The sequence below is a fragment of the Anoplophora glabripennis genome, unplaced genomic scaffold (genome assembly GCF_000390285.2).
Source record: "Anoplophora glabripennis isolate ALB-LARVAE unplaced genomic scaffold, Agla_2.0 scaffold269, whole genome shotgun sequence".
Lineage (NCBI taxonomy): Eukaryota > Metazoa > Arthropoda > Insecta > Coleoptera > Cerambycidae > Anoplophora > Anoplophora glabripennis.
Window position 1 is genome coordinate 83,583 of NW_019416747.1, and position 17,132 is coordinate 100,714.

General features: G+C 33.8%; 2 protein-coding genes across 2 annotated transcripts; one reads left to right on the plus strand and one right to left on the minus strand.

Annotated features, from left to right (window-relative positions):
• Positions 1-885: 885 nt before the first annotated feature.
• LOC108905795 (polycomb protein Asx) lies at positions 886-11,961 on the minus strand. Its single transcript, XM_018708816.1, has 3 exons — positions 9,403-11,961; positions 6,337-7,466; positions 886-2,877 (listed from the first exon to the last, which is right to left on the minus strand). The coding sequence occupies exons 1-3, from the start codon at positions 11,717-11,719 to the stop codon at positions 2,329-2,331; spliced, it is 3,996 nt and encodes a 1,331-aa protein (XP_018564332.1). The 5' UTR covers positions 11,720-11,961; the 3' UTR covers positions 886-2,328.
• A 526-nt stretch (positions 11,962-12,487) lies between these two features.
• Positions 12,488-16,715, plus strand: LOC108905778 (cyclin-Y-like protein 1-B). Its single transcript, XM_018708796.1, has 2 exons — positions 12,488-13,558; positions 15,674-16,715. Exons 1-2 carry the CDS (start codon positions 12,925-12,927, stop codon positions 16,060-16,062), a joined length of 1,023 nt encoding a protein of 340 aa, XP_018564312.1. The 5' UTR covers positions 12,488-12,924; the 3' UTR covers positions 16,063-16,715.
• The last annotated feature ends 417 nt before the right edge of the window (positions 16,716-17,132 follow it).

Genomic DNA, 17,132 nt, shown 5'->3' on the forward strand with positions numbered 1-17,132 from the left:
TATTTTAAATACTATACACCCACGTATATTAAAAACCGAAATTAATGTTCTATCTTTTTTTTTTGTCATGCAATATACAGGATGCGTAAAATATGACGTGTCTTATAATTCTGAATATACTTTAATAATTTTGCAAAAATATGTGCAATATTTAGGAGATATACAAAACAACAAATTTTCTAAGAGTTGATAAAGTTTGAAAATTTAATTATCGACAATAACCATCAAATTTATGAAATTTGAACAGTTATATTACACTCTTTCGTAATTTTAATATCTGCTCGTTTTTGTTTCGACTTTAATTGACCTTCATATACAGGGTGTCCCAATTTATAGGTGCAGACTATTAATTAAAAATAAAGAACGTTCAAATGTTTTTACGAGTTTTATTGTCGTGAAATTGGAATTGACTGATAATTGGTATATGGGATATATACATCACATCATTCCACGAACATGAAAATAATGAATAATTCCAAGAGTTTACTAAAAATTCATAAAATCTAAAAGTAGTTAAAACGACATATAAAAATCGAAAAAAGGGACAAAATGTTAGAAATCTAGTGTTATACAAGAGACACATTAATTATGTCCAGGATGAATATTTTCTGAAATATCTCTGAGGATGTTTGTCGTCGACTGAACTTGGGCCATTGATTTTTTTTAATTTTTGACACGTATTTCGTATTCTGTGTTTTTGTTTTTGTGTAAGGAATAATTTTAGAGTTATTTTCGATTTATTTAACTGTGATGTAAGCTCAATTTAATATTAAAAAAATTAGAACCCTAAAACCGCTCATTGTTCACATTTTTTTACTTCTTAGATAAAACAGTGGCCCAAGTTTTTATCAATCCATGATGTTATACATACTCCTTAGCTTCGACTTGAACCAAGAAAGAATTAAATGAAAAAAAAAAAAAAAAATTAAAATAGGTAGTTTCATTTTTAAATTTGTATTTAAAATTTAAAGAAATTGATTTGGAGATATTTTGAGGGGCGAACAATATTGACGTCATATTAAATTTCGGATAAAGAAAATTGTAACTACAATTTTTTTTAAATTACTACCTAAAAAAAATCGCACCGTTTCAGATTTGCAAATCTTAGAAAGTTAAAGTTTCCAGATATACGAACTTTTAGGTTTCTTTCGATAAAGATATTTCACTTTTATTTATTACGCTGACGGTTTGTACAGGTTGGACCAAATTTGACACTTTTATTGTAATAGATTTTGACTACATAATGTTTTTACATTATTAAGCATTACGTATTATTATTATTATTATTACTGATTTGTTAAAGGGATACAGAACATCCTTCAATTTTGGTCCTTCGGTAACGAGATACGATTTTTGCTAGTCACCTTTTCTGGGAAATCGAGACAGTGACATCTGAACTACTTTTTAAGAAAACCCCCAAAAATGTCAAATTTGGCCCATCTTGCACATCCCTAAATCGGAACAGCCTGTATATCGCCGATTAAATTATACCTCTTCCGAAATTATGCCTGCGAACTGTTCTCACAATGTTCAGTATGTATTTGGAATAAAATTCATTTTAAAAGTAGAGCAATAACAAAAAAAAATTAAAACCTTTTAATTGATTTGCTTAAAATTTCAATTCTACCGATTGGATCGATGTATTGAAAAATATAAAAAACGGCAGACAAAGATCAAATAAACAAGGACTATTTAATTAAATTATTTTGTAGGTTAAATGCATAAAAGATAAAATCTTCTCATTTATATAGTGAGCCAACTAAATTATGGAGCAAATTGGATAAAATAGCTTTTTTTTTTTGAAAAAAAAAAACAATGGCATTGATTTTGTCGATTTTTTAAACGGAAACCATCCATTTGGATTTGAATGAATGTTTTAATATTATTTGTTGAACAGAATAATTTATTAGCTTTTTATTTGTAGGTAACAAAATTTTGTTCGCTAAATGAAATTTTATTTCAAAATTTCAGTAACAAAAAATGGCGGGTTGTAGAAGAAAAAATCGATAATGTCATCACCTGTCAAAAACCTGTTTTTTATTGGATTGTTCCATAATTTTTGTTTCGACAGAAACTTTACTAAAAAATCAATCGAAAATGTTTCGTTTGGTCATACCGCAGCTAAAAATATTTTACACATTTACATAAGCTTAGCTTATCAACAGGGTTCAAATAAAAAATTCGCCATTCGAACGTTTTCAGTGACAGAGCGTGAGACGACAACGCGGTAACCTAAAAAAAAAAATTTAGAACGCCTCCCGACACGTACATCAAAACCACCGCCTACCGCCAGACAAACTCGATGAAATAACTTATATAAACAATAGCCTACCGTATGAAGCAAGTACGACACAACTTATTGGGTCCTATGCAGTCGTCGTGGCAGAAGGCGCCGCACTTCTTACAGACCACCATCGCCTTCAGGCTGCAGGCGCAGGAGTCCCCCGGCTTGCTGCTCTTCTGGAGGACCATCTGGGGCTGCATCGCCGCGCCCGGATGGTCCACCATGACGTTCTCGCCGATGATCGTGTAATTGTGCATCGGACTATCCACGCTGACGTCCCCGTAGACCACGCCCGGAGGTAACCGTTGCCTCCTCGTCACCGCCTGGGTGCCCGGGTTGGGACACTGGACGATGAAATCGTTGGAGGGCTGCGACTGCAGGGAGGGGTGTTCGGCCTCGACACTGGCAGGTCGACCCCTGGCGCCGACGGAGACGATGTGTGAGACACTGCCCGTGTTTATGGCTCCGCCGAGTTGCTGTTGGGAGGGGGGCGCGCTCGAAGAGCGGGGAATGTTGTTGTGGTCATTCACGCCGGCCCGTTGCACGAGGATGTACTGGCCGACGGCGCCCACCTGGCCTTGGGCTTCCACTACCTACGGGAAAATGATGTATTCGTAAAGGGAATAAAAAAAAATTAAAACTAAGGTTAATTTTGTAGATTTATTGTCAAAATTTGCTGTAAATTTGCCGTGAAGCAATTATTTTGCCAGGCTCATATTTAAAAAATTATATGGTAACTCTCCAACTTTATACTTAGTAGCTTCCCTGAATACAATTTTGAAATTCTTTTTTTTTAATCAAATAAATAGTTAACTTATAATTAGTTCTTTAAAATGCACTTTAATACTTGTGTACGCCGCCACTGTGATTATATATTACAAATTCATGAATTGTAGGCAACCTACAGTGCATGTGAAGGGAGATAGTGCGAGTCAACGGTGACAAAGCGAAGGGCATTAGTTGTTGTCCTGCATTTGGTGAACTACATAGTATCAATTCAATGAGATATGACAACACGGTACAAAAAATAATCAGCCAACATTAATTTGGCTAAATCGAATATCAGTTAATGTTTTTACTAGAATCAAAGTAGAATGTGAACAATGTACAATATTGTTGTTATTAAGTTTATTTTCATATGAAAATTTGAAGTGTTTTGTGTAGTAGCTAAGTTTATAACCTTATAGTTATTTCCTTATTTAGTAACAATACAGTGTGTTTGTGTGTCTTTATTGTCAAGTTTAACTGTTTAAAAAACATGTATACGAATTAAGACGAGATTCGACAACAATGCATGCTGCTGTTCCCAATTGCATGTATAAATATGTTTTTTATGTAATTAGTCCAAGCAGTATCTGTTTTAAAAAGGGTATACTTGGGTAAAACGCATATGATCGAAGATTTTTGCTTTAACGGCTTCTAAATAACATCAGAAATGATCATTTTTCTATGCAAATAAAAAAAAACGTGAGCTTAATTGTTACTGCAAAAAAGTATAAAAAAATAGCAAAAAAATGCATATTTTTCTTGGATTTCTCGTCGACAACTTAGCAACTATTCGTTTTAGACAAAAATGGAAAAGGAAAAAAGTTTTGTAATTAAATTTTGAACAAGATAGAGTTAGTTGCTATTTGAAAAAATAATTATGGTTGTTGCAAAAATCAGAAAAATCATTTAAAAAATTGCAAAAAATGTTAGTTTATTTGTCAATTTTTTTCAGACACTTGAATAATACCTAGGATCTTCATACTTTTCCCAATTAAACTTCTTAGTGCATAGAATCATCACACCAAATTTCATCCAATTCGGTTTGATAGTTTTTACACAATAATTGTTTAATTTTTTTTTAAATTAAGAAATTTTCAAAATCAAATTTCTAAAAATCTAAAGCCTTTGAATACTTGAAAATTTCACCACAAAAAGAACAGCTCTCAAGCTTTAAAATGCTTTTTGAAAAATTCAAATTGGACGATTTGATTGTTTAAACATTTTCGCAATTTTCACGCTTATAAACAATTGCAATAATTTAATGTTTTTTTTCAAATTTTTGTTTGTTTTAAAATATGGTTTGAAAGTACTCGGAAAGACGAGTATTTAAAAAAAAAACATGATGATCCGCCCATTATTTTCGGAGTTATAGGCCGTTAAAGTTAACCCTTATTTACAGCAAAACTATAAGGGTATAAGGGCTGTTTTTTGAACTAATAGGTTTGTCATTCCGAGTACTTTCCAGATATAAATTTTCAAAATTTGCAATCACGGGCGTCCCATTTAAAATGTCACTCAAAGATATTCAAGACCGCGTGAAATCAATGAGGTATCAGTGGTGGGGGGAGCAAACACACAGCTACTCCGATCTGAATTCTCGAGTTCAAAACTGCGACGCTCGGAAAAATTTCACTTATCTCAGCTTCTAATGGACCAATTTCGATGATTTTTTTTTAAATCGATGTCTCGCAACTTAAAAAATTCAATTATCATATTTTCAACTACCTTTTATTATTAATTATTGGACTTTTGACATGCCGATAAACAGTTACTTTAAAAAATGATTAATTTATTATGTTTATTTATTTACTATGTTAATATTCACGACCAAAATTTTTGCATGTTGCACCAGGTAATACTAGTAAGTTTGTTTAAATATTATAAAATTGTTTAAACAATAATTATTTAAATAAACAACTGAAAATTGGTATTAATTTTTAGTTGTACGTTAAATTTCTGTCTTTCAAAAATTATTATTCACATAAATTGTGAATAATTATAATTTTAATTTTTTCGTTTACTTTTAAAATATTTAACTAAAATTTATTTTTTATTTATATAAAAAAATATAAGAATCTTTTGGATACTTCAATAAACAGTACACACTTTTCATGATTTTTCAAATTTTAAACTATTTATTTCAATTTTTATTTACATTTAATCTAATCTAATTCTTTTACTAGTTGGTGATTTTTTACATGCCTCATCAGTATTATCACAATGTATTTCGTCGTCGATTTCCTCGTCCTGCAACTGCAAAATATTATTTTCTAACGACTCTGAAATCTGATTGTCGAATTCACTTGCACTTTCTTCTGACATGTCTTCAAAATCGATTTTTAAATTTTGAAAATTTATAATATGGAAAGTATTCGGAATGACAAACCTATTGGTTCAAAAAACAGCCCTTATACCCTTATAGTTTTGCTGTAAATAAGGGTTAACTTTAACGGGCTATAACTCAGAAAATAATGGTGGATCATCAGGTTTTTTTTTTAAATACTCGTCTTTCCGAGTACTTTCAAACCATATTTTAAAACGACTAAAAATTTGAAAAAAACATTAAATTATTGCATTTTTTATAAGCGTGAAAATTGCGAAAATGTTTAAACAATCACCACGGCTCACCTAATCGTCCGATTTGAATTTTTCAAAAACCATTTTAAAGCTTGAGAGTTCTTCTTTTTGTAGTGAAATTTTCAAGTATTCAAAGGCTTTAGATTTTTAGAATTTTGATTTTGAAAATTTCATAATTTAAAAAAAAAAATTAAACAATTATTATGTAAAATCTATCAAACCGAATTGGATGAAATTTGGTGTGATGATTCTATGCACTAAGAAGTTTAATTGGGAAAAGTATGAAGATGTTAGGCATTATTCAAGTGTCTGAAAAATATTGACAAATAAACTAGCATTTTTTGCAATTTTTTAAATGATTTTTTCAATTTTTGTAACAACAATAATTATTTTTTCGAATTGCAACTAACTCTATCTTGTTCAAAATTTAATTACAAAACCTTTTTTCCCTCTTCCATTTTTGTCTAAAGCGAATAGTTGCTAAGTTGTCGACGAGAAATCCAAGAAAAAAATGAAATTTTTTGTAATTTTTTTATACTTTTTTGCAACAACAATTAAGCCCACGTTCTTTTTAATTTGCATAGAAAAATTATCATTTCTGAGGTTATTTAGAAGCCGTTAAAGCGATAATCTCCAATCATATGCGTTTTACCCAACCCGAAACCGATACCGCCCGGACTAAATACAGACATTAAAATTTGGCTTACCTCAGGACTTAAAGAAGGCGCTTGCGGCAAAACAGCCATCGTCACTGGTATCCCTTGCCCCGAAGTAAAGACGTGCCTAACGACCACCGGCGGACTCTGCTGCCTCTGGTGCTGGTAAGGAACGGCCCTCACCTTAGGCCCTACGCTTTTTATGCCGTTACCACCCTGTACCATCTGATAGTTCCCGGGAGCCGGCAATGGGGGCGTGAAGGTCTTATTCGAGCCCCTCGAAGACGTCACCGAACTGTACTGAGTTTGCCTGTTGCCGTCGCTCTTCTTGCCGGTGTTGACCTGCGCGGCGGCCAAGAGGGAAGGCGGCGGTTTTAGCTGGCAACGTAACTGATCGCGGTTCGGACTGTTCTGAATGACAGCCTGGCAGATTTGGTAGCTACGCTCCAAGTTGACGGCGCCGGGCGGCGGCTTGTTGTTGCTGCGGTTACGGTTCCCAGAACTGCCCTGGGAACTCTTTGGTTTGGACTTGCTGTGCGTAGGAACCGCTCTGATGGGCTGACTGGTCGTTAAAGCTAGGTAGGGCAACGAGCTGGAGCTCTGCACCATGTTGGGCCGGGGCAGGGTGGGGCACTGCGACACCTCGTTTTTTAAGTTCAGCACGGGCGCCGTGCTCACCACTGAAGGTAAGCAGACTATGGTAGTGGGAGGTATCACCGTAGTAAGCGTTTTACTCACGGATGGAGTTACCGCCGAGTTGCACCCGTTGCTGCTGCTAGTGCTAACGGTACTAGTTATCATACTGTCCGAACTGATGATTTCCGGGGTTAGAGTCACTTCCAGTTCAAGTTTCACTTGGTTCCCGCTGAATTCCGTGTACGAAGCGTTCTGTTTTGGGGCTTCCTTAGCGTCCGTCTCGGCACTGCCGAGGGCCGCTGCTACCATGTCCGAGTCCATTTTGACGTCATACGTCCAATCGTTTAATATCACAGGAAAAGTTCCTTCTTCCAGCCGCACTTCCAACTCCTCCTGCATCGGTATGACCTGTACGTGGTCTATGGAGTCCAGCTTACTAACGGTTGCGGTTGCGACAGAAGGCTCCAGGGAATGCAGCGGTGGTACTTGGAGTAGCTTCTCCGTACTGGAGTCTACCATGTCCCAGCAGCATCTTTCGCTGGCAGCTAAGGAAAGCTCTGGTCATTTAAAAGCATAACACGTATGGTGCAAGTAATGCAAGTTGCAATAAATTACTATTTGTTTTGTAAATGTTTGAGGTAACGTGACACCACTGGAAATGTTGTGGTAGCGAGGCAAGGGAGGTCTTGTGTATATTTTGCGCACCTCATGAAATAAACAACTACATCATTTAAAATACAGAGTAGTTTGATTTTTTTCCATCAAATTTCCTATAGGAACGTTTATATCACCAAAATTATCATATATCCTTTATTGGAAAAATGTTTGATGAAGTTTGACTTAAATTTTTTAATATTTCCCATCATTGAAATTTTGCAGTAAAGGCATAGTTTTTAGAAAATATATTTTCAGATTTATCAGCATTATAGAACGCATTTGTACACCATTAAATTCCAGATAAAATGTATTTATAACTCAATAACATAGAAACTGTGTGATTCAATGGGAATTAAAAATTGCAATAATGTACTGTTCTAATTTGGAAAAAATTAAGTAACCTCATAATCTACATAATAATAAATTACCATTAACATTACCAGAGCTGCAAAAAATGTTTTGACACATGCTCCCAAAATTTCTATTAAATGCAAATTATTTATTAACAAACTTTTTAATCAATATATTTTACTCATAAATGGTCAAACTTATGAAAAAAGTAAGGAACACTTTTTTATTGTAAAAATAACAGATATTTAGAAAAAATTTCATTTTTCTATTACGTTGATGATTCGTTATTTTTTTTATAAGGGCTTCAGCTATCTTTTTTCTATCAATAAAATTTAAAATATGAGTAAAAGATTCACAACCAAAAATATTCTGTAAAATTTAGAAAATATTCAAGCGAAAAAGTAATTTTTTCTTTATTTGTTGAGTATTTTTCTACCTAAGCCAAATATTTAAAAATTAATGAAATAAGCCCTTGCGTCAAAAGGGTCAGTTAAGGGTTATTATGAAAACAGTTGTATCTTTGAAAAGTTGAACTTATAATGATTTTTCGATTTTAATTTTTTTTTGACACTTTAAAGTGAAACACCATTTACAATGCAATGGGAATATATAGTGACGTTTTTTGTATATTTTATTTGATTGCCGTGAAATTTTTCTTTAAGCAAAACTATTATCTTGAAAATAACCTTTGTCTGGGTTTAATTATTTTTAAATTTTTCTTCAGGTGGAAAATACGCAATAAACAAAAAACAAAAATTATGCCACGAATAACTAATTTCGAAAAATATAGAAAAAGTAAAATTAAATAAATTAACATTATTTTTATCCTTAAATTTGGAAAAAAAAAATTCAAACCACATTGTATAGAATGTGTTTTTAATTCATAAATACACAATTTTATTAATTATGTATACTTAACTAATAATAAAGGATTGAATGTATTTGCAAAAAATATTTTAATTTACAAATAAATAAAAATAAAACAACATGACAACAAATATGTACTATGCAAAATTGAAGTGTTAATTCCTTTAAATGATTTTATTTATTTAATTGGAAAATAACGCAACTACAAGCATTATTAAGTTGCAATCAAAATAATTAACTATTTAAAGAATAGACTATTATTAGATAGATATATCTTTATTTTAAGATATATATCTTTATACAAGGTGCCCCAGAAATAAGCACTAAAATTTTAACCACATATTTAACTCAAAAGCAACAACTAATGGACTAAAGAAATATCTAAGTAAGTTATTTCTGGGATACCTTGTATGTCCGAAATGTTAAATTTAACATACTTTACTGATTACTTACATTTTTTTTTAATTCCTCGATGATAAAAATACATATATTTATAAATATGTGAGATAAATTTAATTATTTCGACTGCATCTGTCCGAAAGTCGAAGGAAACCAAATTATTTTATAATATACGTGAGAAATATTAGCAAAGCGAATAAAACATACCTCTTGATACGTTTGCCCCGAACAACGTGGCTTGGATATCCGCTTCGCTTCTTTCTTTCTCGATCTTTTCCGATGTGGATATAGTGATCTGTCCCGATTCAAGCACATAGTTTTCCGCATCTATAAATCTATCGTCTTCGTCTGGAATGCTTCTGACATTTTCGAAATTGGTTTCGGACAGCTGGGCCATCACTAAATCGCACTGTTCTACACTGGCCACTAGTTTTTCGGCCGAGTCTGCTATTATACAGCTCACGTTCTCCTCACAACTATCCGAACAAGCCGTTTTCGTATCAATAACTATAGACTCCTGCTGTAAAATGAGGGTATTTGGTAGGATTTGAAACGTATCTTCTATAGTCGGCTGTTCGGGAGGATGTTCATTCTGGGGAAGGTTCTCGCTGGTGCCCTCCATGTTCATATGAGCTTCGCCTTGACTCTGTTGGCTCTCCTGATCGTGTAAATCTGCGTTTTCTACTGTGTATATTATCTTCTCGTCTAATTGGGACTCATTGCTCTCGTTTTCGTGTAGTTGCAAGGGATCGGGTTCCATAACGACGTCTGTGATGTCCGGTGTGGAAGTCATGCTTTCTTCCTGTTCTTCCCTTTCCGATTTCGCATCGGTGGTGGTGGTAGTTGAAGAAGTTTCATCGGTTTGATTCGTGTCTTCTTTGTAATCAACGTGCAGCTGCAAGGAATCTACCGTTTCTATGGTCTCGTTACTCGAGTTCTCTTCTATATTGTGAGTGGCAATGCTGCTAGAACTGCTACTGTTCTCATCTAAAATCTTATCTTTTTCGTAGTCACACATAGTATCGTCATCGACATTTTCCAAAGCGTTTTCAGACAGCTGCTCACTGATTTTATCATCATCGCTGGGTGCCTCGCTAGTGACTTCTACGTTATCTTCTGCGACTAATTCTTTGATGGGATTCTCGTTATCGGGTTCGGAAGTGTCCATGGGCGTAGGCAGGGGACTCTTCACTAACGGGCTTGGAGTTTTACGTTTGGGAGACCTTCGGTCAGAATCTAGGCTCGAAGAACGCCTTCGTTTGTCAGACTTAGTCGTACAAATAATGATTGTCTCTTCATTAGTCTTTAGAATAGTATCACTGATATTAACTATACATTTATCTTGAAGTTCTACGGTATTATTATCACTAGGAGCAGACAACTCTTTGTCTGTTGTTACAGTATTTTCAGCCTTGGGTTGGACTTCATCCTTTTGTACTTGTTTAGTGGATTTGATGGGTAAAAGATCCGGGATGGGTATTTTGTTTTCTGCGGGTATATTCAATTCGTTCACCTTCATGCTGGTGCACGATCTCGTCATGGCGCCAACAGTTCGTAATCTTTTAACGGGCGGTGCTACCGAAGCTTTGCTTTGCTTGGTTAAGGAAGTTGTTGATGGTCTTAATTTAATTGTAGTCTTAATAGGAGGGCGGGTATTACAATTTACCGTACTATTTACAGAAGATGTAGACGAAACGGACTCGGCATTATCCAAGGATCTATCCCCCCAAATCGGCTCGAAATGTTTTAGTTTCCAAGGGTCCAACTTGCTCCTTTCCTTGTCTGCTTCCAATTTTAATTTCTGTTGATTTTCTGGGGTAAACTCTCCCTCCGCCAAGCGGTCTTGCCATTCAAGACATGCCCTCGCAAAAAATTCATTATTCAAACCTGAATTATTTATTTCCAAGGTATTGGGGTCCGCAGAATTACTAACAACATGTCTGTCGACACTAGGCAACAACTGCACTAGCTTATTTTGGTACAGAAGGGGCAAAGAAGCAAAAGTGGCTTTATTCAACAAATGTCTCAGGTTTGTGTTAACTAATATGGAGTCGGGGGTTTCCAAGTCAATACAGCCCTCTTTTGTCTGTTCGAGTTGTGCGGCCGTTGACAGTTTCTTGTTTGTACGTTTCCTGGGCCTCATGGTGAAACCTGGGATAGAAGCGAGAACTTCACGCATTGTTGGTGTTCTACTTGTAGGCACTGTGGTCACAGTTACTTCTTCAACTGCTTGTGGAGGTAGAGGCTTAACGATTATTCTTGGGGTCGTGGTGGAATTGCCGGAAGCGATTGTTGTGTTTTTTCTTCTTCTCTTAGCTTGTTGTCGAAGTGCATGTTTGATGGTCTTTTTGTTGTTGTTGTTGGTATTGATATTTTTTTCATGCTCCTTAGTTGAATTATTTATGTTTATATTGCTTACATTGGTTGGATTAGCACTGGCATTTTCCAAATTTTCTTCTTCTGCATGACTTGAGTCAGATCCAGTTTTTTCCAAATTACCATCTGGAGTAACGTCTATTTCCATTACGTAGATTTCTACAGCACATTAACCCTTTTTGGCGTTTTTTTTTTTTGTTTAAAATTTGCGCACACAATAAAGCTTTAAGCAGTACTATAACTATTCACCCCATATTAAATTCTCTTTTAAATATTATACACCTAAATAAAATCAATATACGTTTTATAAAATAACGTGACATTTAGTCGTATTTATGAATTATTTTAGTTAAATTTCAACTCACAATTTATTTGACAGTATAATGCCATCCGCCATTTCATAACTGGGCCTTATATAAACAGGGAAATGTTTTGTTAGCTTTGGGCCGAAAACTACCAATAGGCCCAACGTTGCAACCTGTCAAAACAAGATAGGCAGTTTCGATTTTCTAATTCTTATACACCTGGTTTTAAAGCACGCTGTAATAATTTAAAATTGGCTATTTTACAAAAGATGACTCGGTTACCATATTTTTCCAATTACTGCGTAGATGAATATAAAATTCTCAATCTGCTTCAACTAGTTCAAATATGATTCTGAAAACATGATTCCGCAGCTTGAAATAAGTAAAGTTTATAAACTTGAACATATTTTGACATAACTTTTCGAATTTAACAGATTGTTTCCTTATATAATAATTAAAGTGCATATTAGAATTTTATGCGGTATTACAGAAGTATACCGGATAGGTATACCAAGAATTAGAATGAAAAGAAATTAACTATGGGCCTTTTCGTTGCAACAATAATCAACCACTACGGCAACCCTTGCTATTAGTCATTCTAAAAACATCAATCGTATTTGACAGTTTATCAGATAATTAAGAACACTAATCATGTTACTGTTATTTTACTCAAAGAAATTATTGGTTTTATTAAATGTGCCATGGTTTATTGCAATGATTTCTGTTTAAAATTGACAAAAGTAGTGATATGAGGTGAATTTAATTGTACGAGATATTAGGAAAAAAATAGCCGGTTGATTTGAAGGCGTAGACTGACCGAATTTTAGTGGGTGTGCGGTGTTTTCATTCCTTTCATAATCTGCCAAATTATCGTTATCATTGTGGACATAAGGCTCGATAAGATGAAGTTTATTATTTTCATATAATTTAGTACCCCAATATCTAACTTTCCCAGGCAGCCAGACAAAAGATGTGTAGATTAACTTCATCATATTATTATTACTCATATAATTTAGATATCAACATTTGAAGACCCTATACTCTCAAAATGGGAAACAAGAACAGTTGTTGCTCATATTCGAGTCCTCAGACTAGTCACAGGGAAAGAGTCGTAATACCTATCGAGGAAACTCTCCACGAGGGTGAAATCAGTCAGACTAACCTACAACATATCAGCGAACGTGAGGGTGACGATGGCGAGGCGGATCCATCTCAGGACCCCATGGCGAAAACTATATTTATCGAACGATCAAAGACGGCTATTGAAAATGGTATGATCCGTCGAAAAAGTCAGCACCAAATAGCAGATCTGAGGCCGTTGAAGAAAAGTAGTTCCTGCTCAACCATATACTTAGATGATAGTACCGTTTCCCAACCAAACTTGAAAAACACAGTGAAGTGTGTAGCACTTGCAATTTATTACCACATTAAAAATCGTGATTCACAAAGAGAGATCGATATATTCGATGAGAAGTTACACCCGCTCACGAGAGACGGTGTTAGTGACGATTACGATAAGTATAACCCCGAACATAAGCAAATTTATAAGTTTGTGAGGACTTTGTTTAATGCTGCACAGTTGACTGCTGAATGTGCCATTATTACTTTAGTGTATTTAGAACGACTGCTAACGTACTCCGAGTTAGATATTCAACCATCAAACTGGAAACGAATAGTTTTAGGTGTGTATTTAATTTTTTTTTTTAATGATCATAGACTGTAGTAGATACTTTTAACATATAATAAAATAAATACTTATAAATAATGATAAAATTGTTGTACTTATGTCAAAAGAATCAGTCAAGAAGTTGATTTTATAAATTGAGTTACATAAAACCGTTTTGGTTATCAAACCTTTCGTTACCAAAGTTAATGTAATGTTTATTTGTTTTGTTTATCTACTATAGAGATGTAAGAGACAATATTTATTCTGTTATTACTTACCTCGTCCTTGAGAATATTTAATCAACAACTATCAAAATTTAAAGAATTATTTGAAACATTATTATTAATTACCGTTTAGCAAAATAAATGCAGGTTATTATTTTCTACCAAAATTTTTGTGTTATTCCATTTTTCCACTCATTTGCAAATTTGTTATTTCTCAAATTCTTCCTTTCCAATATACCTAGTCCTGACCAATATTCGAAGTCGAAATTTCGCCCACATAATGTATTTTAAAAGCAGTCTTTACAATTTTATATCTTATTTTGTAGTAGAATTTTTGAAAAAGTGTTTTAACATATTACTATTTGAAAACTGTCCTAACTACTACCAATTGTTTTTAATTTTTAGATAAAATATACCATATTTTTAATGTACCTATACAACCATTTTATTGTTGCCTTTGAAAATCGTTTTTATTTTCAATGTTTTGAAAAGTTCTAACAAAGTTTTTTGGATAGTAATTGTCAAATAATATACCAGATGATTCAGTTTGGTATTTGCGGCCCTGTATCTCTTTTATTTTAACAAATGCCTATAACAAACCCTATATATTTTTAAATCGCCACTCAAACTCATTATCATCAAATGACATTATTAGATCGTCTCCGTGGTAACATATGTCAAAATTGCTATAGTCAACTGTTTTTATTCAAATGGCACACTATATTTTTTTTTATCAATTCTGGAAGATATTTTTTTTCTGCGTTCAGCTATGTAAGGAAGTCTATATAGTTTCATTAGAAATATTGCTAGAAAAACAGCAAAAAAGATGAACCCTACTTTCATTAGCTTTATTCTGAAAAATGATAGCCTTATATAGCTGAACACAGAAAAAAAATATCTTCCAGAATTGATAAAAAAAATATATAGTGTGCCATTTGAAGAAAAGCAATTGACTACAGTAATTTTAACACATGTTACCATGGAGACACTCTGATAATGTCATTTGATAGAGTTTGAGCGGCGATTTAAAAATATATAAGGTTTGTTATAGCTATTTGTTAAAATAAGAGAGATACGAGGCCGCGAATATCAAACTGAATCACCCGGTATATTTTTACAAATATATAAAAAAACTTATTGTCTATTGTATCATTTCTGTAGCATTTATTTTTATATTAATATTAATTGGCCCACTTTTTTTATAAGTGAAAAAAAAACGGGACTACTTTTGCATATTTGCCAGCCTATTTGCTACATTATTGTGTTCTCTGCAAATATTTGCGTACATGTTGTAAATAAAATTTTGAATATGTATTTATAGTTAAGGCAAAATAAATTTGGGTCTGCTGTTCGCAATAATGTAGACACTCTTATAATCTACCAAAGTTTTTCTTCTCATTTGAAATATTCTTTAATTTGTCATTTATTATGCCTTCTTCAATTTATTGTTAAATATTTGATCTAAATTCACTGACCATCACTTTCACCTGACTTAAATTCCTGTGATGTTTTTTATTTGGGTGTCCTTAAAACAGAAAGTGTACTCGGAGAATTGATAGTGATGGGCAACTGTAAAACAGAATTGAAGACGTTTATTATTTGCAGAAAGAAGGAAAAGTGAGAAGAGTGCGTTTTCATTTTTGCGTAGGATTAATATTGCAGAAAACGGTGATCATTTTGAACAGTTCTTATGAGAGAAAAGTCTGTTGCAAGTAATTTTGTTTCTGTTATAAAATAAAATCTTAATTATTTCAAGTTTGACTTAATAAAAAAAACCTCAAAATGATGACCATTAATAGAGGTTTTACCATATATGTATATAAACGATTGTTATTCTTGTAACAAATTATTATCAGTAGCTATAAGAAGTTGAGCGTGAAAAAACAAATACATATTATTGCTTTTAGGTGCAATCTTGTTAGCTTCCAAGGTGTGGGATGACCAAGCGGTTTGGAATGTGGACTACTGCCAAATACTGAAAGACATAACGGTGGAAGACATGAACGAACTGGAGCGACAATTCTTGGAGCTCTTGCAATTTAATATTAACGTGCCCTCAAGTGTCTACGCAAAATACTACTTCGATTTACGTACGTTGGCCGAAGCTAACGATCTGACGTTTCCAAGCGAGCCGCTCAGCATTGAGCGTGCCCAGAAGTTGGAGGCGATGTCGAGGGTGATGGCCGACAAGTACACCCAGGAGGCGATCAAGAACGGTCTGAAGAAATGGTCGAGTCTAGATAACATAACGAACGGCGGTACGGCAGCTAGACGGAGTGTGGCCATCTTATCGTGATTAAGAATGGTTTTTTTATTTTTAATGTAAGATCTACCAAAGTATTCCTAGTGGACGTTTTAAAGATCTACCTTTTTTTATATAGATTATGTGTATATTATTTACAGTGCTTTGATTTATCCAGATGTATTTTTATATTTTACAAAAATCGTAGGCTTATTTCTACTATTCCATTATTATCAAATTTTAACGATTGTATGTGAGATTCAGTAACCGTTTATGTTTAGTATGTATTAAATTATACAAAATATATTTTATTATTAAGATAATATGAAAACGCAACTTGTCACGGTTTATGATGAAATTATTTCGGCTCGGAGGGCGTTACGGCCTTGTCTTTCATTTGTTATTTGGCATGTCGAGAGCACCACCCCTTTATACCAAATATGCGTTTTTGTAGTACGGTCCGGGAGATGCCAATTCACGTTTTCTAATCAAAGTCGGTCCCGAAGGGCTCGTCGGTTCATTAGTGGATCGCGCCCTTGCGGATTCATTTTCAGGTATTTCTGTGAGGATTTGGGTATAGTCATTCCATTTGTTCGGTATGTCTGGAAGAATGCCGCGTAGAAAATTTGCACCACCCAGCTTCTAAACACACGTCCAATATTTTTTGATAATTATGTGTCGGGGAGGGAGGGGAGGGGGGTTGGGAGGGACAATCCTATAGGCCTATTTTCAATTTTTATACTGTACTGAGCTTTGTCTAGAAAAAATGGAAAAATAAATATGTAAATTCTTTGTCCTGTTTTATTGCTTTGCATGCAAAAGGTTTGTTCTTTGTACATATGTACAGTGTAAATAAAGAAAAGTTTCCAATGCAGGACATTTAGGGGGTTTGAAGGATGCGACTAATACATTTCTGCTTTATAAAAGATTATAAGCAGTTTAGATTGGAAATTTTTATAGTCCGTAGCTGTACTTCTTATATAATGAAATTAAAGTCATGATGTTCTATTTTTAGTAAAATCAAACCGTCACATCTTTAATTAAAATACCATTTAAATATTTTACAACTTCATTGAACGAAAATGTTAAATTCAGCTCCAAATGAAATTTTTACATTTAGATTA

Bases quoted from the DNA above. Each gene is read 5' to 3' on its own strand.
- LOC108905778 (XM_018708796.1), top strand. From the start codon at position 12,925: ATGGGAAACAAGAACAGTTGTTGCTCATATTCGAGTCCTCAGACTAGT. The intron at 13,559-15,673 runs GTGTGTATTTAA...TATTGCTTTTAG, and splicing joins CTGGAAACGAATAGTTTTAG to GTGCAATCTTGTTAGCTTCC.
- LOC108905795 (XM_018708816.1), bottom strand. From the start codon at position 11,719: ATGGAAATAGACGTTACTCCAGATGGTAATTTGGAAAAAACTGGATCT. The intron at 7,467-9,402 runs GTATGTTTTATT...AGCTTTCCTTAG, and splicing joins CGGGGCAAACGTATCAAGAG to CTGCCAGCGAAAGATGCTGC. The intron at 2,878-6,336 runs GTAAGCCAAATT...ATTTTCCCGTAG, and splicing joins CGCCTTCTTTAAGTCCTGAG to GTAGTGGAAGCCCAAGGCCA.